Source organism: Anomaloglossus baeobatrachus, chromosome 10 (assembly GCF_048569485.1).
Source record: "Anomaloglossus baeobatrachus isolate aAnoBae1 chromosome 10, aAnoBae1.hap1, whole genome shotgun sequence".
NCBI classification, from domain to species: Eukaryota; Metazoa; Chordata; class Amphibia; order Anura; family Aromobatidae; genus Anomaloglossus; species Anomaloglossus baeobatrachus.
Window position 1 is genome coordinate 16,279,224 of NC_134362.1, and position 25,589 is coordinate 16,304,812.

The 25,589-nt window shown below is 47.5% G+C and overlaps 1 protein-coding gene across 1 annotated transcript in view; it reads right to left on the bottom strand.

Moving 5' to 3' along the window:
* SHANK2 (SH3 and multiple ankyrin repeat domains 2) overlaps positions 1-25,589 on the bottom strand; it is a 724,216-nt gene that overhangs the window by 39,131 nt on the left and 659,496 nt on the right. The window contains exon 19 of the mRNA XM_075326528.1: positions 576-711. Within this exon, the coding sequence (XP_075182643.1) occupies positions 576-711 (136 nt within the window). The remainder of the gene's footprint in view (positions 1-575; positions 712-25,589) is intronic.

Sequence of the window (25,589 nt, forward strand, 5' to 3'; positions counted from 1 at the left end):
TGATTTCCCTGGTGTACCCTGTGCATATTAGCTATCTCAGCTCTCACTGTCTCTTCCCGGATCAGCGGTATTATCCATTCCTGGCTTAAAGACAAGCTGCATGTTTCTGCTAGTTGCCATAGTGAATTTTACAGAAAATAGCTTTGGGAACTAAAGTTGAAAAATAAAACAAAATAATGTAGCGAAAAGAAAAAAAAACAAAATTCATGGTTTAATTAAAAGCGCACCTGTCGTCAGTATAACATGAGGACGGCCATATTGTAGGCTTGATCGTGAAAATACAGCTTGTGAATTCTTCAGGAAAGTGTGGTATCGCCGCTACGTAGACGGATCACTAGTTTACAGAATTTGTCTTGTGAACCTATAGCAAGTAGGACAGTGGTCTCCAACCAGTGGCAGACCTGTGGCTGTCCAGGCATGCTGGTCATTGTAGTTGTACAATAGTGATAGAGCCACAAGTTGGAGAGCACTTCTTCACCCACATGCACTTGTCCATTCACTTTCCGATGAAACTCGAGGATATCCGGACAATATAAGCCTCCCAGAGCAAAGGGTAAAGTGTCACACAAGCGTACCTTTCTTCCTGGCTGTATCATCCGGGTCTAGACTCCTGGTCACCGTTACCACCTTAAGGACGAGGTGATTGCCCCCCTGCCTGATCATGTTGACCACTTGCCTGTGTCCAACTTTCACGACATTCTCATTGTTTACCTGCGGAGAGATGTATATACATATATTACTACATACATATTATACGAGTGTCATTGCGATAACTATGCTTTACATTAATGCTTGTTGCTTTACATTAATGCTTGTATACATTGCTGTCCCCAACTATTGCACAACCCCAAAGTCTCAGACATGATCTTCAAAAAATGGCAACGGTAATGTGAATGATGGCAGGGATGTCATCACTGCCGGGGCAGCGGGGACCACCAGAACAGTAGAGCTGGAGTGGTGGGAAATTCAGAGAGTTTATTTTACATTCACCCTCTTCTGCTGAACCTTTTCAAATATTCAGGACCCCCCTAAATCCCTGTATTATGTGCAGAGATAGGGGATGTATTCTAATAGGAAGTATCCCATAACAGAATATTCCTGTACAGATAGAGCCATGTATTCCACTACTAAATAAAGTAGAATTGGGCTACGGCACTTGCCACAAAGGCCTATGCACAGATCAGAGCGCTGTGCCTTTAGTAAAGCCGCGTATCAGCCCTTATGTTCAGGTGTTGTAGGAATTGGAGACGACAGAAAAGGGTACTTTCACACTTGTGGTGTTTGGCAGCCGTCGCAATCCGCCGCTTTGGGAAACAGCGCAATCCGTTAACGGATGTGCGCCATTTCCCATAGACTTGTATTAACGATGCATTGCGACGGATGGCCTTGTATCCGCCGGCCAACGCTGCGTTGCATCCGCCGGGCGGAAAGAACGCAGCATGTAGCGTTTTTCTGAGCTTCCCAGAGCGTAAAAAAAAACCCGCAATGTGCTGGATTACATCGGCGTCCGTCATTTTTATAATGCCTATGGTGGCGGAATCTGTCGGAATCCGTCATTTGACAGATTCCTGTGATGGATCCGTCTTTACGCAACTGCGCATGCTCAATTGAATAAATCGCTAACAAAAAGCTACAACGGTGGTCCTGGTTCTCATAGTTGTTATGCAATATGTATCTGTATGACATGACCCGTTTTGTTGTCCTTTTTTTTCATGAAAACCAATAAAACACTTAAATTGAAATAAGAATTCCCCCAAAAAAAAAAAAAAAAAAAAAAGCTACAACGGATTGCGTTGTTTTGCAGGATCCGTCGCATCAGTTGTGCCACTATATGCAACGCATCCGTTACATCCGTCACACAACGCAATGCGACGGATGCTGCCCTAGCCTTTACAGGAAAAGCTGCATGGATTATTTTATTACCGGCCTCCTAAAGATTGTGGACCACCTCCAGGACGTCACAGCCGAGCGACGGACCCCACACTTACACCAGCATATTGCTGTCAACTTTTTCATCATTCCCAATGCACACAGATAATGAGAAGGAAAAAAAAGCCGTCCCTGTGGAAATGTGCAACGAATGTTAAATAACATCACTCCAGATAATGATGCCAGCAGATGGTCTGCTGCAAAAGCAATTTATCACTTTTTATAACCGGGAAATTCACGTGTTTTATTAATATTCTATAGATTTATGGGATAATGGTGATCTATATGAAAATACAAGCAAATGTTCAATTGCTTCTTTATTGCCTTTATTGAAAAATCACTCTACGGAGCTCGGTGCGATTATCTCTGATAGATAGTTAGTGACAGGCGTCCTATCAAGATTAGCTCCTGACCCTTAAAATGTAAATTATGTAATGGGAGAGGGCCAAAAGACAGTGACTGATACGAGCTCTGGGTGTAGACCACACTCGTGCAACAAGTCAAAGGATTCAGGCAGCTTTAACATGTGCAATTCTGTAATCTTCATTATTTCATTCATTCTCATAACCTCTCAATATCAGCAAAACAAAAAGGACTTGCACAAAGTCCACAGCAGAAAAATGCTAAAAAATTTTTAATGACTATTTAGAAAGTTGATTAACTTTGCATTTAAGAGGCAAATGACAAATTTCCTTGAACATCTTTGGGATGAACTATATTGTGAGCCCGGCCTCTCCCGGTCCAGATGCAAATCCCGCCATAACACCATTAAACTCACAAACCACAGCCGCAGCAAAATAGATTTTTAGTAAGCCCGGCCTCTCCCCAACATCACAAAGGTTCTTCTGGAGGGTAACAAAAATTCCCACAAACACCACCAAAATCTTGCATAAAGTCTTCCCAGAAGAGCGGGAGAGGGGCTGACTTGGATTTAGAATGGGAGATCAGAAAAGCTCCTGGAGGTCAAATGTGAAAGTGTCCCAAAATGTTTGTCCATATAGTGCACATGAAATAAGGCTCATACCTCATATGTTGTGTTTTGATCATGTATCATCTCGTGTGGCAGGGTGGGGGTAATTACTATATGGGGCCATTCACTGTGCAACAGTTACAAACTAAATCATAACAACCGTGGAATAAAAAAAAAGTCATTTGTATCACGTGGCAAATAATAAAATTTTAAAGGGAACCTGTCACCACTTTCTTGGCGTATAAGCTGCGGCCACCACCACCGGGCTCTTATATACAGCATTCTAACATGCTGTATATAAGAGCCCAGGCCGGGGGTATAACATAAAAAACACTTTATAATACTTACCTAACGATCGTGCGGTCGGCCATATGGGCGTCTCCATTCTCCGGTGCCTGCTCTTTCGGCCATCTTCGTCCTCTTTCTGAAGCCGGGGTGCATGACGCGTCTACGTCATGCACACTCGCCGGTTCTGCGCAGGCGCACTACAATACTTTGATCTGCCTTGCTCAGCACCTGAATGACGGCGAGTGTGGATGAAGTTGGACGCGTCATGCACCGCGGCTAGAGAAGAAGGAGGACGAAGATGGCCGAAAGAGGCGGTGCCGGCAGCGGAGAACGAAGACCCCCATAAGGCCCACCACCCGACAGTTAGGTAAGTATTATAAAGTGTTTTTTATATTATACCCCCGGCCTGGGCTCTTATATACAGCATGTTAGAATGCTGTATATAAGAGCCCGGTGGTGGTGGTGGCCGCAGCTTATACGCCGAAAAAGCGGTGACAGGTTCCCTTTAAAGGTCAGTCAATGCACATGAAAATGGTACCGTGCAAAAAACACAACACGCTAAAACAAAGCAAAAAAAAAAAAAAAAATCCCCAAGACTGGTATATAAACGTAAGAATAAAAAAGATAGAGCTTTTAAAATGCTTACAATAAAAAAACTAGAAAAACAAATCAATGCCTTAGTAAGGACCGAACTAGACCAGGTCTTCTAGGGTTAAAAAACTGCGGAAGATGAAAGAAAGCAAGGAAATTCAGGTGCCCGGTGTGTGCTCTCAGGTCGGCATCCTTAATGTGGCAGAATAAAGCGCAGAGCGGGAGGTCAGGCGATCATCAGCGTCCGACTGATGGGAAGAGTGACGTGTGCGCGACCCGAGGACAGGCTAAAGAACAAAGCCGCAGCCGAGGCCACGCACCACCTGTATATGTATATGTGTATGTGTACACACTCATATATCCAGTATATCAATACACACACACACACAGTATATCACAAAAGTAAGTACACCCCTCACATTTTGGTAAATATTTTGTTATACCTTATCATGGGACAACATTGAAGATCTGACCCTGTGATACAATGTACAGTGTCAGTGCGCAGCTTGTGTAACAGTGTAAATTTTGTGTCCTCTAAATAACACATCACACAGCCATTAATGTATAAACTGGTGACAACAAAAGTGAGTACACCCCCTAAGTGAATATGCCCATTTAGACATTTTCCCTCCCCGACGTCATATGACTCAGTGTTTCAGGGCAGGTGTGTGACATTCGGTGTTATCGCTCACATACTCTCTCATACTGGTCCGTGGAAGAGGTCACCTTGGCTCCTCATAACAAAGAGTTCTCTGCGGATCTGAAAAAAAGAATTGTTTCTCTATAACAAGATGGCCGAGGCTATAAGATGATCATCACCACCATGAACCTGAGCTGCAGCACGGTGGCCAAGACCATACAGTGGTATAACAAAACAGGGTCCACTCAGAACAGGCCTCGCCATGGTCGAGTGCACTTGCTCAGCATCATATGCAGAGGTCACTATTTCAGACTAGACATACGAGTGCTTCCAGCATTGCTGCACAGGTTACAGGGGTAGGGGGGTCTGCCTGTCAGTGCATAGATCATACGCCACACACTAGTTTATAAATCCTGTAACCAACGCCATCAGTATGTTTTGCAATAAAAAGGTTGAGAAGCTCTTAACACAGCTCACTGGTTTTACCCATCATGATATGTTTCTTGTGTGGCACTTTGGTAATGAGGCAACTTTTTATCGGCCATCAGTTCAACCAGGTGATAACATTTTGCACTAAGTTGCAGGATTGTTTTCTAATTATTGATAGATTTCAGCTGGTGCCAGGACTTTCCATAGCTTTTTGCACTTCTCTTTCTTTATGTAGTCAATATTTTTTCCTTGTGTCATTTCTCTTACTTACACATAACTTAATGTATGGACAGCTATGGTTTGATTTCTTTGCCTGTATGGATTAGATAAGTTGGTACCGACATCTGGTGAGAATTTCACATCATTAGCACCTTTAGAAATATATTTACTTAGAAAATTGGTGAGGTGTTCAATACTTATTTCCCCTGCTGAATATATGTAATATTTTGTATAATATTTTTTATTCTTAAACGCTTCTCGCCCTTGTAATGCAGCTGTCTGGTGAAAGGGCCCGATCATTTGCTCAGATTTTTGGCAAGATGCCACCACCACCCTTGGAAAAATAGAATTTGAGCCCTGTGTGTGTAAACGCTGCGTGTTTGGGGGTAAAGGATCATTAATGCAATCACTCTCCTTACATGGGTCAATGTGGTGCCAACACTAATTATTTTTAGGGTAAGGGTACCGTCTCACTAAACGACGTACCAGCGATTCCGACCTCGATATGACCTGGTCAGGATCGCTGGTGCGTCGCTACATGGTCGCTGGTGAACTGTCAATCAGGCAGTTCTCACCAGCGACCAGTGACCAGCCACCAGTGACTCGTGGAAACGATGCTGCGCTTGGTAACCAAGGTAAATATCGGGTAACTAAGCAAAATGCTTTGCTTGGTTACCCGATATTTACCCTAGTTACCAGCGCACACCGCTTAGTGCTGGCTCCCTGCACTTGTAGCCATGGTACACATCGGGTTACTAAGCAAAGCGCTTCGCTTAGTTACCCGATGTGTACTCTGGCTACGTGTGCAGGGAGCCAGCAGTAGCAGCCTGAGAGCGGCGTATGCTAGTAACCAAGATAAATATCGGGTAACCAAGCAAAGCGATTCGCTTAGTTACCCGATGTGTACCTTGGTTACCAGCGTCCGCAGCTTCCAGACGCCGGCTCCCTGCACATTCAGATCGTTGCTCTCTTGCTGTCAAACACAGCGATGTGTGCTTCACTGCGGGAGAGCAACGACCAAAAAATTAACCAGAGCAGTGTGTAACGAGCAGCGATTTCACAGCAGGGGCCAGATCACTGCTCAGTGTCACACACAGCGAGATCGCTAATGAGGTCACTGCTGCGTCACAAAAACCGTGACTCAGCAGCGATCTCGCTATGTGAGAAGTACCCCTAAGTAAACAGTATCCAATCAGCTGATGACTGAGAGCTTTGTTCAGCAGTTACATGAGCTAACCAGTGAAAATACTGGTACAAGCACGAACCTGCTGACCTTGTGCTAACATCAGATACTACAAACAAGCAGAGCTGCAGTATAAAGCATGTGCGATAGATGTAAAATGCAGTCCCTGGTATATTAGCGCTTGTATTACTGCCAAAGCCATAAATAATGGTTTGTACGAGAACATCACTTTGCATTTTGTTATAGCACCGTCACTTGACTGCCATGTACCAATAACTGGATAATGCTTTGGCAGGGCTGGACCTCGCGCGGTGGTCCTCACAGCCTTTATGAATAACCTCAGGGGGTGACATTTAGGGATGATCACAATCAGCCATACACTCCACAATCTGCTGCGCACCCCACGAGATGGACTCGTTCTGCTGTCGCCTCACATGCTGCTCCATGTGTCGAGCTCCACAAACGTCCGCGATTATGTAACGAAGGGAATGACATGAAGTAAACAAAAAGGAGATTTTACAAGATGCTCTTGTCTTTATCATTCAGCCTAATACATACAGTATACATTGCCTCAGACTTGGACTGGCTCATGAGAAAACACGTGAATCCCCGGTGGACCCCTGCGCAGGAGTCAGCCCCCTATGTGAGCAGCAGGTGGCGCAATAAACTCGATTCATTATGTGCAAATAAAGGCAGCATCTCATCAATCAGCAAACTACATGGCTCATTTGTAGATGTGGATAATGCAATTTTTGTAGCTAGACAGTGGCCTCCAGAGTCAGTGTTACTGGTGGCTTCTGGGCCTCCAGAGTCAGTGTTACTGGTGGGTTCTGGGCCCCCAGAGTCAGTGTTACTGGTGGGTTCTGGGCCCCCAGAGTCAGTGTTACTGGTGGGTTCTGGGCCCCCAGAGTCAGTGTTACTGGTGGGTTCTGGGCCTCCAAAGTCAGTGTTACTGGTGGGTTCTGGGCCTCCAGAGTCAGTGTTACTGGTGGGTTCTGGGCCCCCAGAGTCCGTGTTACTGGTGGGTTCTGGGCCTCCAGAGTCAGTGTTACTGGTGGGTTCTGGGCCTCCAGAGTCAGTGTTACTGGTGGGTTCTGGGCCTCCAGAGTCAGTGTTACTGGTGGGTTCTGGGCCTCCAGAGTCAGTGTTACTGGTGGGTTCTGGGCCTCCAGAGTCAGTGTTACTGGTGGGTTCTGGGCCTCCAGAGTCAGTGTTACTGGTGGGTTCTGGGCCTCCAGAGTCAGTGTTACTGGTGGGTTCTGGGCCTCCAGAGTCAGTGTTACTGGTGGGTTCTGGGCCCCCAGAGTCAGTGTTACTGGTGGGTTCTGGGCCTCCAGAGTCAGTGTTACTGGTGGGTTCTGGGCCTCCAGAGTCAGTGGTACTGGTGGGTTCTGGGCCCCCAGAGTCAGTGTTACTGGTGGGTTCTGGGCCCCCAGAGTCAGTGTTACTGGTGGGTTCTGGGCCCCCAGAGTCAGTGTTACTGGTGGGTTCTGGGCCTCCAGAGTCAGTGTTACTGGTGGGTTCTGGGCCCCCAGAGTCAGTGTTACTGGTGGGTTCTGGGCCTCCAGAGTCAGTGTTACTGGTGGGTTCTGGGCCCCCAGAGTCAGGGTTACTGGTGGGTTCTGGGCCCCCAGAGTCAGGGTTACTGGTGGGTTCTGGGCCCCCAGAGTCAGGGTTACTGGTGGGTTCTGGGCCCCCAGAGTCAGGGTTACTGGTGGGTTCTGGGCCCCCAGAGTCAGTGTTACTGGTGGGTTCTGGGCCCCCAGAGTCAGTGTTACTGGTGGGTTCTGGGCCTCCAGAGTCAGTGTTACTGGTGGGTTCTGGGCCTCCAGAGTCAGTGTTACTGGTGGGTTCTGGGCCTCCAGAGTCAGTGTTACTGGTGGGTTCTGGGCCTCCAGAGTCAGTGTTACTGGTGGGTTCTGGGCCTCCAGAGTCAGTGTTACTGGTGGGTTCTGGGCCTCCAGAGTCAGTGTTACTGGTGGGTTCTGGGCCTCCAGAGTCAGTGTTACTGGTGGGTTCTGGGCCTCCAGAGTCAGTGTTACTGGTGGGTTCTGGGCCTCCAGAGTCAGTATTACTGGTGGGTTCTGGGCCCCCAGAGTCAGTGTTACTGGTGGGTTCTAGGCCCCCAGAGTCAGTGTTACTGGTGGGTTCTGGGCCCCCAGAGTCAGTGTTACTGGTGGGTTCTGGGCCCCCAGAGTCAGTGTTACTGGTGCGTTCTGGGCCCCCAGAGTCAGGGTTACTGGTGGGTTCTGGGCCTCCAGAGTCAGTGTTACTGGTGGGTTCTAGGCCCCCAGAGTCAGTGTTACTGGTGGGTTCTGGGCCCCCAGAGTCAGTGTTACTGGTGGGTTCTGGGCCCCCAGAGTCAGTGTTACTGGTGGGTTCTGGGCCCCCAGAGTCAGTGTTACTGGTGGATTCTGGGCCTCCAGAGTCAGTGTTACTGGTGGGTTCTGGGCCCCCAGAGTCAGTGTTACTGGTGGGTTCTGGGCCTCCAGAGTCAGTGTTACTGGTGGGTTCTGGGCCCCCAGAGTCAGGGTTACTGGTGGGTTCTGGGCCCCCAGAGTCAGGGTTACTGGTGGGTTCTGGGCCCCCAGAGTCAGGGTTACTGGTGGGTTCTGGGCCCCCAGAGTCAGTGTTACTGGTGGGTTCTGGGCCCCCAGAGTCAGTGTTACTGGTGGGTTCTGGGCCCCCAGAGTCAGTGTTACTGGTGGGTTCTGGGCCTCCAGAGTCAGTGTTACTGGTGGGTTCTGGGCCTCCAGAGTCAGTGTTACTGGTGGGTTCTGGGCCTCCAGAGTCAGTGTTACTGGTGGGTTCTGGGCCTCCAGAGTCAGTGTTACTGGTGGGTTCTGGGCCTCCAGAGTCAGTGTTACTGGTGGGTTCTGGGCCTCCAGAGTCAGTGTTACTGGTGGGTTCTGGGCCTCCAGAGTCAGTGTTACTGGTGGGTTCTGGGCCTCCAGAGTCACTGTTACTGGTGGGTTCTGGGCTCCCAGAGTCAGTGTTACTGGTGGGTTCTGGGCCCCCAGAGTCAGTGTTACTGGTGGGTTCTGGGCCCCCAGAGTCAGTGTTACTGGTGGGTTCTGGGCCCCCAGAGTCAGTGTTACTGGTGGGTTCTGGGCCTCCAGAGTCAGTGTTACTGGTGGGTTCTGGGCCCCCAGAGTCAGTGTTACTGGTGGGTTCTGGGCCTCCAGAGTCAGGGTTACTGGTGGGTTCTGGGCCTCCAGAGTCAGTGTTACTGGTGGGTACTGGGCCTCCAGAGTTCGTATTACTGGTGGGTTCTGGGCCTCCAGAGTCAGTGTTACTGGTGGGTTCTGGGCCCCCAGAGTCACTGTTACTGGTGGGTTCTGGGCCTCCAGAGTCAGTGTTACTGTTGGTTTCTGGGCCTCCAGAGTCAGGGTTACTGGTGGGTTCTGGGCCTCCAGAGTCAGGGTTACTGGTGGGTTCTGGGCCTCCAGAGTCAGTGTTACTGGTGGGTTCTGGGCCTCCAGAGTCAGGGTTACTGGTGGGTTCTGGGCCTCCAGAGTCAGGGTTACTGGTGGGTTCTGGGCCTCCAGAGTAAGTGTTACTGGTGGGTTCTGGGCCTCCAGAGTCAGGGTTACTGGTGGGTTCTGGGCCTCCAGAGTCAGTGTTACTGGTGGGTTCTGGGCCTCCAGAGTCAGGGTTACTGGTGGGTTCTGGGCCTCCAGAGTCAGTGTTACTGGTGGGTTCTGGGCCTCCAGAGTCAGGGTTACTGGTGGGTTCTGGGCCTCCAGAGTCAGTGTTACTGGTGGGTTCTGGGCCTCCAGAGTCAGGGTTACTGGTGGGTTCTGGGCCCCCAGAGTCAGTGTTACTGGTGGGTTCTGGGCCTCCAGAGTCAGGGTTACTGTTGGTTCTGGGCCCCCAGAGTCAGTGTTACTGGTGGGTTCTGGGCCTCCAGAGTCAGTGTTACTGGTGGGTTCTGGGCCTCCAGAGTCAGGGTTACTGGTGGGTTCTGGGCCCCCAGAGTCAGTGTTACTGGTGGGTTCTGGGCCTCCAGAGTCAGGGTTACTGGTGGGTTCTGGGCCTCCAGAGTCAGGGTTACTGGTGGGTTCTGGGCCCCCAGAGTCAGTGTTACTGGTGGGTTCTGGGCCTCCAGAGTCAGTGTTACTGGTGGGTTCTGGGCCTCCAGAGTCAGGGTTACTGGTGGGTTCTGGGCCCCCAGAGTCAGTGTTACTGGTGGGTTCTGGGCCTCCAGAGTCAGTGTTACTGGTGGGTTCTGGGCCTCCAGAGTCAGGGTTACTGGTGGGTTCTGGGCCCCCAGAGTCAGTGTTACTGGTGGGTTCTGGGCCCCCAGAGTCAGTGTTACTGGTGGGTTCTGGGCCCCCAGAGTCAGGGTTACTGGTGGGTTCTGGGCCTCCAGAGTCAGTGTTACTGGTGGGTTCTGGGCCCCCAGAGTCAGTGTTACTGGTGGGTTCTGGGCCCCCAGAGTCAGGGTTACTGGTGGGTTCTGGGCCTCCAGAGTCAGTGTTACTGGTGGGTTCTGGGCCTCCAGAGTCAGGGTTACTGGTGGGTTCTGGGCCCCCAGAGTCAGTGTTACTGGTGGGTTCTGGGCCTCCAGAGTCAGGGTTACTGTTGGTTCTGGGCCCCTAGTCTGGCACTGGACATCACTATACAATGTAATTAACTACTAGCCCGTCCCGATGAGCCATGTGCTGTTTTCCTATATGTTCTTCTTAGTGAAGAGACCATTTTTTGTATATTTTTTCACCTTTCTGTACATCATTATGGGGTTGGACATCTTGCCTAAGCTTTTGATAAAAACATTTAGAGATAAACCAGCCACATGGACCACAGAAAACAATGATCCTAAAGATGTTCATCGACTTCCATGGGAGACAGTAGTGGGCTGCCCTGAGTAGAGATCATTGAATAGGGAGGGGGTGCAGGTGAGCTGTGACATCAAAATTGTGAAATGTGGATATATTTTTATGAGTGATTGTTGTGGACATGCTCTGTGGCCTGGGCAGGGAGTAGGAGAAGGTGAGCTCTTACAGCACTCCTATGCTTATATGAGAGGTGTAAAGCTACCACTAGGGAGGATGGGACTCAGGTAGAGGAAGAACTTCTGAGTGCAGTAAGACAGAGGCCCACTAGAGGTTGCTAACACAAGCACAGGGATAGTCAATCAGCCAAGGTCTATGCCGGGATGTCACGTCTCTACAGAGGGATAAGCAAGCCAAAGTCAAAAAACGGAGCCGAAGTTGGAGGCTGGGAGAACAAGTAAGCACAGGGGAGGGAGCGGAGGTCAGGACACGGACCGGGACCAGGGTCAGGAGGACAGGGATGACAGACCGGGTAGGAGGGACGGACGTCAGGGAGAATAAGTACATACAGAGGAGGGAGAGGAGGTAAGAAGGGCAGGGAGGTTAGGACACGGAATGGGCCCAGGGTCAGGAGGGCAGGGAGGTCAGGCTGGGCAGGAGGGACGGACGTCAGGGAGAATCAGTACATACAGAGGAGGGAGAGGAGGTAAGAAGGGCAGGGAGGTCAGGACACGGAACAGGACCAGGGTCAGGAGGGCAGGGAGGTCAGGCTGGGCAGGAGGGACGGACGTCAGGGAGAATCAGTACATACAGAGGAGGGAGAGGAGGTAAGAAGGGCAGGGAGGTCAGGACACGGAACAGGACCAGGGTCAGGAGGGCAGGGAGGCCAGGCTGGGCAGGAGTGACGGAGGTCAGGGAGAATAAGTACGTACAGAGGAGGGAGAGGAGGTAAGAAGGGCAGGGAGGTTAGGACACGGAATGGGACCAGGGTCAGGAGGGCAGGGAGGTCAGGCTGGGCAGGAGGGACGGAGGTCAGGGAGAATAAGTACGTACAGAGGAGGGAGAGGAGGTAAGAAGGGCAGGGAGGTCAGAACACGGAACGGGACCAGGGTCAGGAGGGCAGGGAGGTCAGAACACGGAACAGGACCAGGGTCAGGAGGGCAGGGAGGTCAGGCTGGGCAGGAGGGACGGAGGTCAGGGAGAATGGTACTGGATAGCAGGACTTGATCAGGGTACACTCACAGGAACCAGTTTCATGCTGCAGAGCAAGAACTATTACTGGCAGCGTCCCAGAGGGAACAACACTAAGATATGGCGGCGTGACCTCTGGAATGAGGCACCACCGAACAGGCCACTCCCCTCGGACCTAAACGCGGAAACAACATACATGTGCTGGCTCTGCAAAGTCAAAGCCATGCTAAAATCATGACAAGAGGATGCTGTAACCTACGCAGAAAGGAGGAGCAGGAGCGCTGTGCCATAATCCCTTTTCCTCTATAGAAGAGTGTGTAGGCATGCTCTGACCTGTGCAGAGGTCATAGTGCAGGGAGAAGGGAGAGCTGTGACACTATGTATTATAAATGGTGGATCCTGTGTTATCTAGACGAGTTGTCATCTCTACCATTACGAGGGTTTGTTACCAGAGTCAAGATGGCAACTTTTTTTTTTTTTTTATTACTATTATAATAACATGGAAACCGGGGAAAAAAAATCACCAAAAATGTACTATATAAAGTAGATTTCGAGCCTGGGTCAGTTTGGCAGCACTCTCCTATGAAGGGGGTCTGTGCTGTTCTTCAGGGGCTCATTCAGCAGAACAAACTGCTTCTTCAATCAATCGCTACAGCGTTACCAGGAGCTGCTCTACCTCCCGCTGCAGCCCTGTAAATTAATTACACAGAACCGAATCGGCAAATGTCTGTCACTCATCGTGTGTTATATGCAGAAGGGCCAGGGTTACACCGGTCTGGTGCTGGGAATATGGATGGATGGCACAGGGCATCGTACAGCATAATATGACGTGTGATCACTCTGTAATATGGACGCTCCTTATGTTGTGAGGACAGTTTAGGAGCAGCACTGTAGCTACTGTGCCATGAAGATATCAGAGTATGATACATGTGATTAAAGTGAATGTAAATTCTCAATATCAGACAGCTGCCTGTAAGCCGTGGGTAATAATGTTATGTCACTGTGCACAGGCCTGATCTTCTAGGCTGGATTCACACAATGCGGCCGGGCGCAGCTACCTCGTGGTTGAGGTTTGGTTGTGAATCAGTTGTTTTATTAAAGCCGCAATGGCTTTTTCATAAAGAGATTGCGTATTATTGATGACCGCTTGGTTGTGCAGAGAACTGTGACCATTAACAACAAGCAAGTGATGTGCAATACATTTCCAATAATTCAGGTGAAGGCTTTTATGAAGCAGCCGCTTTGTGAGACCCCGGAGCCGGCGGTCGTTCAGCAGAATCCGCTGCTCACGTCATGACGGAATTAGACTGGGATCACATCGGTGACAGTGTTCCCCATTATAGTCACTGGGCACTGGGCATTTCCAGTGTGTGTTATGCATAGATCAGGCAGTATAATAGGATCCATCGTATTTCCATTAGGGTGGTCATCATTTTAACGTAAAAATAAAAACCAGCGTGTCACACAATTATCTATGGATATTTTTGTTGAAGCTTCCAGCACGGATGTGAATCTAGTCATGGATGATTTCTTGAAACAGCTCATCATCATCATCATCATTAAATGTGGACATAAAAGCATAAAAGGCAGACTCGGGCGTTGACCTGCTGTGTGCTGATTAATAGGAAGGCTAGCAAGAGTTAATCTCTGCTTGCTCCTTTAGGCTATGTTCACACAATGCATCTTTTACTGCGTTTTTGGTGCATTTTTGAGGTCACAAAAACACCCAGATGCATGCATTTCCTTCTCCCAGCAAAGTCCATGAGATTTCTATTTTGCTGTCTTCACAGTGCGTCTTTTTTTGACTGCGTTTTTGAAGATGCAGCATGTCAATTATTTTTGCATTTTTGCCAGCAGTTTTGAGCCCTTACAGTCAATAGATTTGACTTAAAAACGCATTGGGCAAAAATGCGGTAAAAACAAGTAAAAAATGCGTGCTTTTTTATGCGTTTTTGTCGCAGGTGCGTTTTTTTGGGGCCAAAAATGCTGCATCTTTGTGTGGTTAAGAAAGGATGCAGTGTGTGAACATAGTTCTTCCCACTACATGTGATTAAGGCTATCACAACTGCTCCCCTCCTATTTATGCTGTTGGAATCCTTCGACCCATGCCAGCTATAGTTTATTCTGTATTGTTCAGTGAATTGTGGTATCCCAGACATACTGGTGAACATTGTGTTTAGTAGTGGTTTTTGCTTGGAGCGTTTGTGGAGCATTTCCCTTTTGCTTTGTGCTTCCTTCCTGCTCTTGTTTTCCTCCTGAATCTCCTATTGTCTTATCCTGTGTGTGTGCTGTGTGACAGAATTTAGTTTTTTCCCTTGTCGGTCTTTTTATGTGGTTTCAACACGCTCCTGGGAGGAAGGAGAGAGATAATCAAATGTGAGAACTGGTCAGAAGCAGGGAAAGGAAGGAGACTCAGGCCTCTCCACCATTAGGAGTATTTCTCAGAATAGGGATACATAGGGCCTCCTAGCTTGAGGAACAGCTCAGGAGCCCTGAATGCCCACCTATCCCAAATTCATTGTGACAATTATCAATTTGTACAGGCCAGACTACTACTAGCAATTGTACAGAGCAATTTTAGCTAATATTTTGAGGGGTGTGAGGGTGAGAACATGAGAAGAACAACTGAGCGTTACTTTACCTACCCAGAACTGCTATCACGTCCCTTCCACTATAGACGTCAGTGGGTCAGTCCAGGTGAGACTTCTACACTTTTACCTATTTACCTAAACCTGAGCCATGAATATGTGGCAGCTAACTACATAAAAACCTTTTGGGTGGAATTGCTCTGTAGGTGTCACTGCAGGTGGGATATGGCTTTATCATATGGCACGGTACGCAGTTATAATCATCCCTGAAACATCTCGCCCATGAAGAAGAAATCTATTTGTCTCACACAAAAGGAGAAAACATCTGACATTAGCCAAGGGAAGCTGTCACCTAAACCATATTATTCTCATACATCAGCGGCTGGTTCGCAACAGACGGCCCATCGTAGCGTATAATGGACTGCAGCGCTGTAGAGAGGCGGCGGTATTTACAATACTGTTACCGGAAAGAATCCAGAAGTAGCTACGTGTATTGGAATATTGTCTACACCTTCCAAAGAGACAGATCGATAGCTGAACAAAGGGACCACAATGCTGCAGTTCCATTGTACTTGTAAAATATGCAAATGAGTCCTCTACCAGAAGTAGCTGACCTATAAGTAGTTAACCTGCAAGTCACTGTCTGACCCTTAGGCTACTTTCACACTTGCGTTCAGCGCATTCCGTCACTATGGAGAATAGCGCAGTCCGTTAACGCACTGCGCTATTCTCCATAGACTTATATGGACGACGCACTGTAACGCAAGTGTCTGCGTTGCATCCGCTGAACGACGCAGCGTCGTTATTTTGACGCTGTGTCGGGTGGATGGAACGCTGCATGTAGCGTTTTTCTGCGCTTGGCGGAGTGTAAAAAAAAACCGCAACCTGCAGGAATCCGTTAGGCGTCCGTTGTTTTTATAATGGACGCCTACGGTGGCGGATTCCGTTAGAATGCGTCATTTGACGGATTCCGTTAGCGCATGCTCAGATGTGTAAAGTCAAGGAAAAAAACCTATAACGGATTGCGTTATTTTGTATGATCCGTAACATCCGTTGTGCCACTATATGCAACGCATCCGTTACATGCGTCACACAACGCAATGCTACGGATCCCGTCCAACGCAAGTGTGAAACTAGCCTTAAAAGTAGATTAGACAGCAGCCAAAGAATGCTTATCTGTAAACCGCACTGAGGAGGAGCAAAAAGTCAGAAACAGTGCGGAGTATGACTCTGGCTGACCAGGCAAGATGACACAGAAGTGGTTTTTGGAAAGTATCGGTTCTTCTTAAGGAGTTCCATTAAGTGTAAGCAGATAAAGGGAATGCTTCCTAGGGTAAAGTATACAAAAGAACTTTCCTCCAAAAGAAGGCTGCATGCACGCTGTGTGTGCACGTAGTCTGCACCTTTTCCAGATGTATACTGTAATGTTCACTAGACAGAGGAATCTATTATTTTGGTAAGTGCCTTTATCTGGAAAAGGAAAGCACAGCAGACTTTGCTATGGCGAGGGACACAGCAAAGAACCCATATATCATGCAGTGTAGATTTCTTTACAGGGGGCCCTATACTGGATGGAGGCATCAACATCTGAAAAGACAGTGCCCACTGATGAGTGCATGCCTCCTGAGCGTATGTGCCCAACACTGGCCACAAATACAATGTTGTCCTATAAGCTGTCTCTTCTGTAAGCCAATATCAGGACCATAAAGATTCTTGACCACAAGCTGGAAGTCAGTAAGAAGCAAACACCGAGGAATGGCTCCAATAAAGCTTATTGCTCCAAAAACGCAAGCACCACCGTGCCCAAAAGCCAATGGCCCTTCCACGAGAGCCCTAGCGCCTCCGCTGCTTCATTCTGCTGGATTCATATAGGCCACATTCACATGAACGGGACATGCGCTGACATTTTTTAAATAAATAAAGCTGTGGGTGTAAGTAAAGCCTTTACAGTTCAGCTTATGTACGTAAATTACTGACTTCTGGAAATACAAATTGTACCAATAAGGCACCTCCGGGGGGTCTTGGGAAATGTAGTTCAGTTACCGACTAAAATGCCAAACTTTATCCATGTTATTTTACAATTTCAAAAGGTTGCAAATTATTTTTTTTTTTCTGGAAACTGAGCGCTTAACACCGTACGCACCTGACAGGATGAATGTCACCGGAAAGGTTCCAGCGATCCATCAGCCGTCACAGTGCGGTAATTTCCTCTCCTACGCCGTAGCAGGCACACGGGCCCCGGACTGGAAGCTCCCTGTAAATTTATGTTCACGCGTCAAGACTACAGCGGAGTGTAATGTTTTATATCAGTGATAAGTCCCCGGTCACTGGATGAAGAGGATACACGAGCGAGAAATAGACATTAGTCTTCAGCGGAGAACCTCCTGCAGATGACGACACTCCGGACCGGAATTCATCATCGGCGCAGAATCCATTTTACTAGCGACTTATATTTGCTCTTTACTGATTATTTAAATTTGTTCCTTTTTTAAAAAAAATAAAAAAGCAGCAAACACCTTTACTTGGTTTAGTTTATTTGTTTTCAGCAATGTGAGCGTGGATTTTCTTATCCGGATGTTTTAGCCCAATTCATCATTTGCAACTTTTCAAATTGTAAAATACCATGCAAATTTTTGCTCTAACGTAGCCCCTAAATGGTAAAAAAATGGTTTAAAAAAAAAAAAAAATATGGCAATGAGCAACGCAACACAAAAAAACCTGCAAATGATGAATTGGGACCTACATTTCTAGCGGAGCTTCGTTATCAGATGTACGAGCGCCTCGTTTCACCCCGACACTCACGTTATAAAATGCATCTAAAACAAGTCGTGTTGCAGAATTTTTGGACCTTGAAAACAGTAAATTAGGGCAGATATTTTTAACTGACCTAAAAACGATATATTGCTGATTGCATCCATGAATATATGATGTGACCGCTTTCTCTTACCAGGTCCAAAATGGGCTGACAGGATAAAAACAAAACTTTTAACACATTTGGTTTTTTTTTTTATCCTTTAGGCTATATGCACCAAATGTGCAAAAATCACATTTTCTGCACCAAATCTGCATGTTGTGGCAAAAAACAGCGTCAAAAACTGGATACGGTTTAGGTGCATTTGTTTATGTCATTGAAGTCAATGGGTGAAAAAAACGCTGCAAAACCGGACCAATAATTGACACGCTGCACATTTTTACTGCATCAAATTCGTCACCAAAACGTATGTACAGCAAATCCAAAATCCCATAGACTTTGCTGGCTGCAGGACAAGCATGCAGATTTAAAAAAAAACTGCGTGAAAAACCACAGCATGTGCACAGGGCCTTACAGTTGGGCAAAAGTTACCATAAAGAGTGCAATTTGTATTTTAGCAAAAAAAAATAAAAAAAAACCTTTTTGCCTTAAAGGGTTTGTCCACACTTTATATTTATGACCTCTGCTGATCAGCTGTTCTTGGTACAGACGTTGGCCAGGTGTGATTGGCTGCGGAACAGAACACATCTCTGTGGACTGTAGTGGAGGTCACGGGGTACTGCAGACCCCCACTATTCATTTAAATAGGGGCGGATGTATAGTACATATACATACGATAAAAACACTTTCCAGGGACGTATGACAGCAAATTGATACCGTGGTACCAGTCAAAATGTCCAATCACCAGGTTTATGATTCCCAATTTTATGGGCAATGACCCTGATTCCCGCACTTTGTCACTTACTGTTCTTTTTTGCATCCTAGTTTTGATAAAATCACTGTTTTATCTGCTGCAATTCTACAACTCTACCCAGTGATGAGCTTGATATAACCCCATCCAGACAATGAACAGTTTTCAGTCTCCTCTATGCAAAGAGAACGGACCGTGCAGCCGCAGCTCATCATTGAGAGAACCAGAGGAGTTCTAGTAAGTGACCAGGAGCTGGAATCAGGGTCTCTGCCCCTGTGTAATGTATGCCGCTCTCACATGGTGCTTCTTACCCTGGCCACAGATTGCCTTTAATAGTCCTCAGAAGGTTAATGTATCACCCTCTGCCACGTATGTGGTCACTGCCCCCTCAGCTCACACTTATTGCCACTGAAATATTAGAATCCACAGGAGCAAGTGATAAAAATCAGCCACAGCTTTAAGGGCAATGAATCATGTATAAATAAGCAGAAAAATATTTTTCATGATCATAGATATTAAAATTATACTGAGTAATATTATATTAATAACCAAAACCAGATTGTGAGACGTATTTTTCTGTTTGATTGTAGATTTTTTCTGTTTCCTGTACATGATTATGGGGCGGCTATTTTGTCTGAGCAGCCGTAAACATTTACAGTAGAGATGTACAAGTAGTTTACAGCAGCCGCGTGAGACAGACCGCAAAAGACTGGAGATGGTTATCGACTACTATGACAGAGTGCAGAGGAGGAGGAGGTGAGCTGTGATATCACCTACTGTGAATGGTGGATTCTGTGTTATCAGCTGTATATAGAAGTGTTATCAGTCATTATACAGGAGGAGGAGGTGAGCTGTGACATCACCTATTGTGAATGGTGGATCCTGTGTTATCTACTGTATATAGAGGTGTTATTAGTCATTGTACAGAAGGTGGAAGAGGTGAGCTGTGACATCACCTATTGTGAATGGTGGATCCTGTGTTATCTACTGTATATAGAGGTGTTATTAGTCATTGTACAGGAGGAGGAGGTGAGCTGAGATATCACCTATTGTGAATGGGGGATCCTGTGTTATCTACTGTATATAGAGGTGTTATTAGTCATTGTACAGGAGGAGGAGGTGAGCTGAGATATCACCTATTGTGAATGGTGGATCCTGTGTTAGCAGCTGTATATAGAAGTGTTATCAGTCATTGTACAGGAGGAGGAGGTGAGCTGTGACATCACCTATTGTTAATGGTGAATACTGTTATCTACTGTATATGGAAGTGTTGTACAGGAGAAGGAGGAGGTGAGCTGTGATATGTATTGTGAATGATGGATCCTGTGTTATCTACTGTATATAGAGGGGTTATCAGTCATTTGACAGTAGGAGGAGGAGGTGAGCTGTGACATCGCCTATTGTTAATGGTGAATACTGTTATCTACTGTATATGGAAGTGTTATCAGTCATTGTACAGGAGAAGGAGGAGGGGAGCTGTGATATGTATTGTGAATGATGGATCCTGTGTTATCTACTGTATATAGAGGGGTTATCAGTCATTGGACAGTAGGAGGAGGAGGAGGAGGTGAGCTGTGACATCGCCTATTGTGAATGTTGGATCCTGCGTTATCTACACAGAGGTTTTATTGTCATTTGACTCCTGCCTGTGATAATAATGAGGTTACTGTGGGTTTACAATTGTCAGTTTGTGAATTTATGCTGTTGATGTCATCGTGAATTTCATGCTTTGAAATGGTTTTATGCTAATGCATCCCATGGGAGAATAACCCTACACTGCTGAATGACAGGAGAATGAAAAAACGTCAATAATAGCGGATATTTGTGCCGTTTTCCGTAGCCACAGATGTAAATTTTGGGTGGTAATGCTCTTCAATGCAGGTATATTGCTGTTAAACCATCATCATCTAGCCCCGATGATTGCAGATTAATCAGTGACATCATGGACGGCTGCCTACATTACACACACAGAAACAGTGACACCCGGCCTCGCTGAGCTGTGGAAAAGGCCTGTTCTCTACATTAGGTGACATTTTCAAGCAAATGACAGACTGTGCAGAAAATATCCTTATTCTGAATGTCACAAGGATCATTGATCTTCTTATCTACGAAACAAAAGGAGGATGTGATCCGGGGAGAGCAGTGATGAGGCCGCTCCTCCGGGGCCGCGCTCCGTGACCCTCCATACGCAGGTACGTGATTGACTGGGCGCTGTGCCGCGCTGCAACGCCGAAATCCCCAGCTCTATCCCATAATAACAAACTAGTCACAACTTCCTCAAGGGACTACAACAGGTAGAAAACACGGGAAGAGTCATTGCATCGAGATAATGCTTTATTTCCCGGTAATTTCTCCGCACAAAGTGACAATGGCTGATAAAAGAGGTTTACTGTGCAGCAAAGCTGCGGGAGACGAACTCATCCACTGCACAACACTTCACCCTCATAAGAAAATGACATGCAGATCTGCACACAATGGAGACTTTGCTCCAGATTTCATATCTCTACAGCGGGTGAAGTATTGAACACGTCACCAATTTTCTAAGTAAATATATTTCTAAAGCTGCTATTGGTGGTCTTTGCCCTTTCCTCGCACCTACGCATTTCAGTACTTTGCACTGCCTTCAGCAGATCAGATCAAAGTGCGCATGCGCAGGAACGCAATGGAGGCCTCTGTGTGGATGATGTAGGGCATGTTATCTACACGGGGCTGGGCAGGAGGACGTCGATTGCACTAGAAGGAGGAGGCGCCGGACCGAGATCAGATCAAAGTGCGCATGCACAGGAACGCAATGGAGGCCTCTGTGTGGATGATGTAGGGCATGTTATCTACACGGGGCTGGGCAGGAGAACGGCAATAGAAGGAGGAGGCGCCGGACCGAGATCAGATCAAAGTGCGCATGCACAGGAACGCAATGGAGGCCTCTGTGTGGATGATGTAGGGCATGTTATCTACACTGGGCTGGGCAGGAGAACGGCAATAGAAGGAGGAGGCGCCGGACCGAGATCAGATCAAAGTGCGCATGCACAGGAACGCAATGGAGGCCTCTGTGTGGATGATGTAGGACATGTTATCTACACTGGGCTGGGCAGGAGAACGGCAATAGAAGGAGGAGGCGCCGGACCGAGATCAGATCAAAGTGCGCATGCGCAGGAACGCAATGGAGGCCTCTGTGTGGATGATGTAGGGTATGTTATCTACACTGGGCTGGGCAGGAGAACGGCAATAGAAGGAGGAGGCGCCGGACCGAGATCAGATCAAAGTGCGCATGCGCAGGAACGCAATGGAGGCCTCTGTGTGGATGATGTAGGGTATGTTATCTACACGGGGCTGGGCAGGAGAACGGCAATAGAAGGAGGAGGCGCCGGACCGAGATCAGATCAAAGTGCGCATGCACAGGAACGCAATGGAGGCCTCTGTGTGGATGATGTAGGGCATGTTATCTACACTGGGCTGGGCAGGAGAACGGCAATAGAAGGGGAGGCGCCGGACCGAGATCAGAGACACCTATTGGACCGGACCGCCCCCCCCCCAAGTCAGTATAATAAAAGTGTTTTTTATACAGAGCCGCCTGGGCTCTTATATACAGTATTCTGGAATGCTATATAGAAGGGATTACTGGTAGTGGCTGCAGCTCATAAGGGAAAAACCTGGTCACAGGTCCACCTTTAAGGGCATATAAATTCAAAGTTTGATAATTGCAAAATTTACAACATTTTCTCAAATAAACGCAAAAAATATCATCCTAAATTTACCTCTAACATGAACTGCAATATGTAACAACAAAACAAACTCAGAATCACGGGGAGGGCAGCACGGTGGCTCAGCGGTTAGCACTGCAGTCTTGTGGTGGCTCAGTGGTTAGCACTGCAGTCTTGTGGTGGCTCAGTGGTTAGCACTGCAGTCTTGTGGTGGCTCAGTGGTTAGTACTACAGTCTTGTGGTGGCTCAGTGGTTAGCACTGCAGTCTTGTGGTGGCTCAGTGGTTAGCACTGCAGTCTTGTGGTGGCTCAGTGGTTAGCACTACAGTCTTGTGGTGGCTCAGTGGTTAGCACTACAGTCTTGTGGTGGCTCAGTGGTTAGCACTGCAGTCTTGTGGTGGCTCAGCGGTTAGCACTACAGTCTTGTGGTGGCTCAGTGGTTAGCACTGCAGTCTTGTGGTGGCTCAGTGGTTAGCACTGTAGTCTTGTGGTGGCTCAGTGGTTAGTACTACAGTCTTGTGGTGGCTCAGTGGTTAGCACTGCAGTCTGGTGGTGGCTCAGTGGGTAGCACTACAGTCTTGTGGTGGCTCAGTGGTTAGCACTGCAGTCTGGTGGTGGCTCAGTGGTTAGCACTGCAGTCTTGCAGCGCTGGGGTCCTGGGTTCAAATCCCACCAAGGACACCATCTGCAAGGAGTTTGTATGTTCTCCCCGTGTTTGCGTGGGTTTCCTCCGGGTTCTCCGGTTTCCGCCCACACTCCAAAAACATACTGATAGGGAACCTAGATTGTGAGCCCCAATGGGGACAGTGTTGCCAATGTATGTAAAGCGCTGTGGAATTAACAGCGCTATATAAATGAATAAATAATATTATTATATATCCACTGAAGCTCCAGAGTTATTCCTCATAAACTGGCCGTGTCATTAACGTGAAAACAGGCTCGGGGGTGAAGGGGCTAATATCGTGTATTATTTTACATTACACCCGCTCCATAAGTTGAGATCGTGAGTCTTACAAGGTAATAATGAAGAGATTCTTTTCCAGAGGTTAGCCACAAATGACCGGTGTTTAGAGTAATGTGAATACCAGCCTAGGGTTCTTCTTACTTTCTAGGATGCTTTTGTTTCTATGTAACATATGTCATAATTGTATCCTGATGTTCTTGAATGCGGATCTCTATCTGTTTCTGCTATTCCTGGATTCCCCCTGATTTTTTGTGGCACCATATTCCTGCAACAACTAATTATGACTGTTTTATTTGCTTTGAGTTGTGCGTCTTGCAATGTTATATGTCTCTATATGTAGATATGGTTTAATTTTTTAGAATGGTGACAAACTATTTTTTTTTTTTTACTAATTTACTTGCTATTCTACTGTAATGATTCTGCACGCCATTGTAATGATTGTATTGGTTATGATTACTGATTGTAATTCGTTTTGCTTCTATTTTCTTTCAATATTCAGTGTATACATGAGGAAGGTGATATAGATCGAAACGTCAATATTGATATTATACACTAATTAAAGGGATCTTTTCTTTCATCACAAACATTGAGTGCCGGATTCTTCTTTCTATATGAATACAGGGTTGGGCCCGATCTGAGCACCAGTCATAACCCCAGGAGTGCCGTGCACCTATATATTTTTCAGCTGACAGTCATCCATAGTATGAGTGCTTCTAGGTGAGTGGGAGGACACACAACTCGGTCTCCACCATCCCCCTCAAGGATTGATGATAGAAATGCAAAGTAGCGAGCAGAAGTGTTTGAAATAGAAATTCCACTTGCAATTTGCATGGACAACTACAACCCGGTAAAACGTTGGATTGCACTCGCACCAGTGCAAAACTATGAGGCAGAGTCCATCTGCGATTGATTTCTCATGCCATAGCGACATGTGGCGGAATGAATCGCAGCATGCTGCGTTTGGCAGCAATTCTTGGCTCATGCATCCCCATACAGGTCTATGGGAGCGTGTGAAACATCGCACTGCACTTGCATGTCATGAGACTGCAGGGCGATGTACGCAGAAACAGGCAGCGGAGGAGATGGGGAGAAGGTGCTCCCTCCCTCTTCTCCGCAGCTGTGATCCGATCGCAAGATCGAATCACAGTCGCATGACCCTCTGCTGACACCCACAGCAGAGGGTCATTAGCATAGCGTATCGGAAGCTATATGCAAGTGGAACCATACCTCTTTCAGGATTCTCTACTGGGGAAATGTGCGAGAAATGACATTCCTCAGATACAAAAAACATTTATACTATATCTATAATGGTTTCAACTACGGTACAAAGGCCGGGGTACAACTGCTTTGCCTGAATCCCCTATAGCTCCATGCACGTCTAGCACAGACCCCCCCTACCATGATGCACAACCATAGGAACTTAAGTTTGTAAAGTAAAAAAGGACACAAATCCATCTAGTTCACCCACAATAGAATTGGCCCTGGCTGCAATCATTGGTGATTTCCGTGCCACTTTCTGCTTGCAGCTTACGTGGAGATCTGGTTCAAAAGCTGTGACCTATAACATGATTTCCTGAAAAGTCGTGTAATGACGGCACTAATTTCACAGTAATGAGCAAACTGGGCCACGGAGCGCTCTGCATCATCCAAGCGCCAAGTCAATGAACATCCGAGCGCTCTGCATCATCCAAGCGCCAAGTCAGGGAACATCCGAGCGCTCTGCATCATCCAAGCGCCAAGTCAATGAACATCCGAGCGCTCTGCATCATCCAAGCGCCAAGTCAGTGAACATCCGAGCGCTCTGCATCATCCAAGCGCCAAGTCAATGAACATCCGAGCGCTCTGCATCATCCAAGCGCCAAGTCAGTAAACATCCGAGCGCTCTGCATCATCAAAGCGCCAAGTCAGTGAACATCCGAGCGCTCTGCATCATCAAAGCGCCAAGTCAGTGAACATCCGAGCGCTCTGCATCATCCAAGCGCCAAGTCAGTGAACATCCGAGCGCTCTGCATCATCCAAGCGCCAAGTCAGCGAACATCCGAGCGCTCTGCATCATCCAAGCGCCAAGTCAGCGAACATCCGAGCGCTCTGCATCATCAAAGCGCCAAGTCAATGAACATCCGAGCGCTCTGCATCATCCAAGCGCCAAGTCAATGAACATCCGAGCGCTCTTCATCATCCAAGCGCCAAGTCAATGAACATCCGAGCGCTCTGCATCATCCAAGCGCCAAGTCAGGGAACATCCGAGCGCTCTGCATCATCCAAGCGCCAAGTCAATGAACATCCGAGCGCTCTGCATCATCCAAGCGCCAAGTCAGTGAACATCCGAGCGCTCTGCATCATCCAAGCGCCAAGTCAATGAACATCCGAGCGCTCTGCATCATCCAAGCGCCAAGTCAGTGAACATCCGAGCGCTCTGCATCATCAAAGCGCCAAGTCAGTGAACATCCGAGCGCTCTG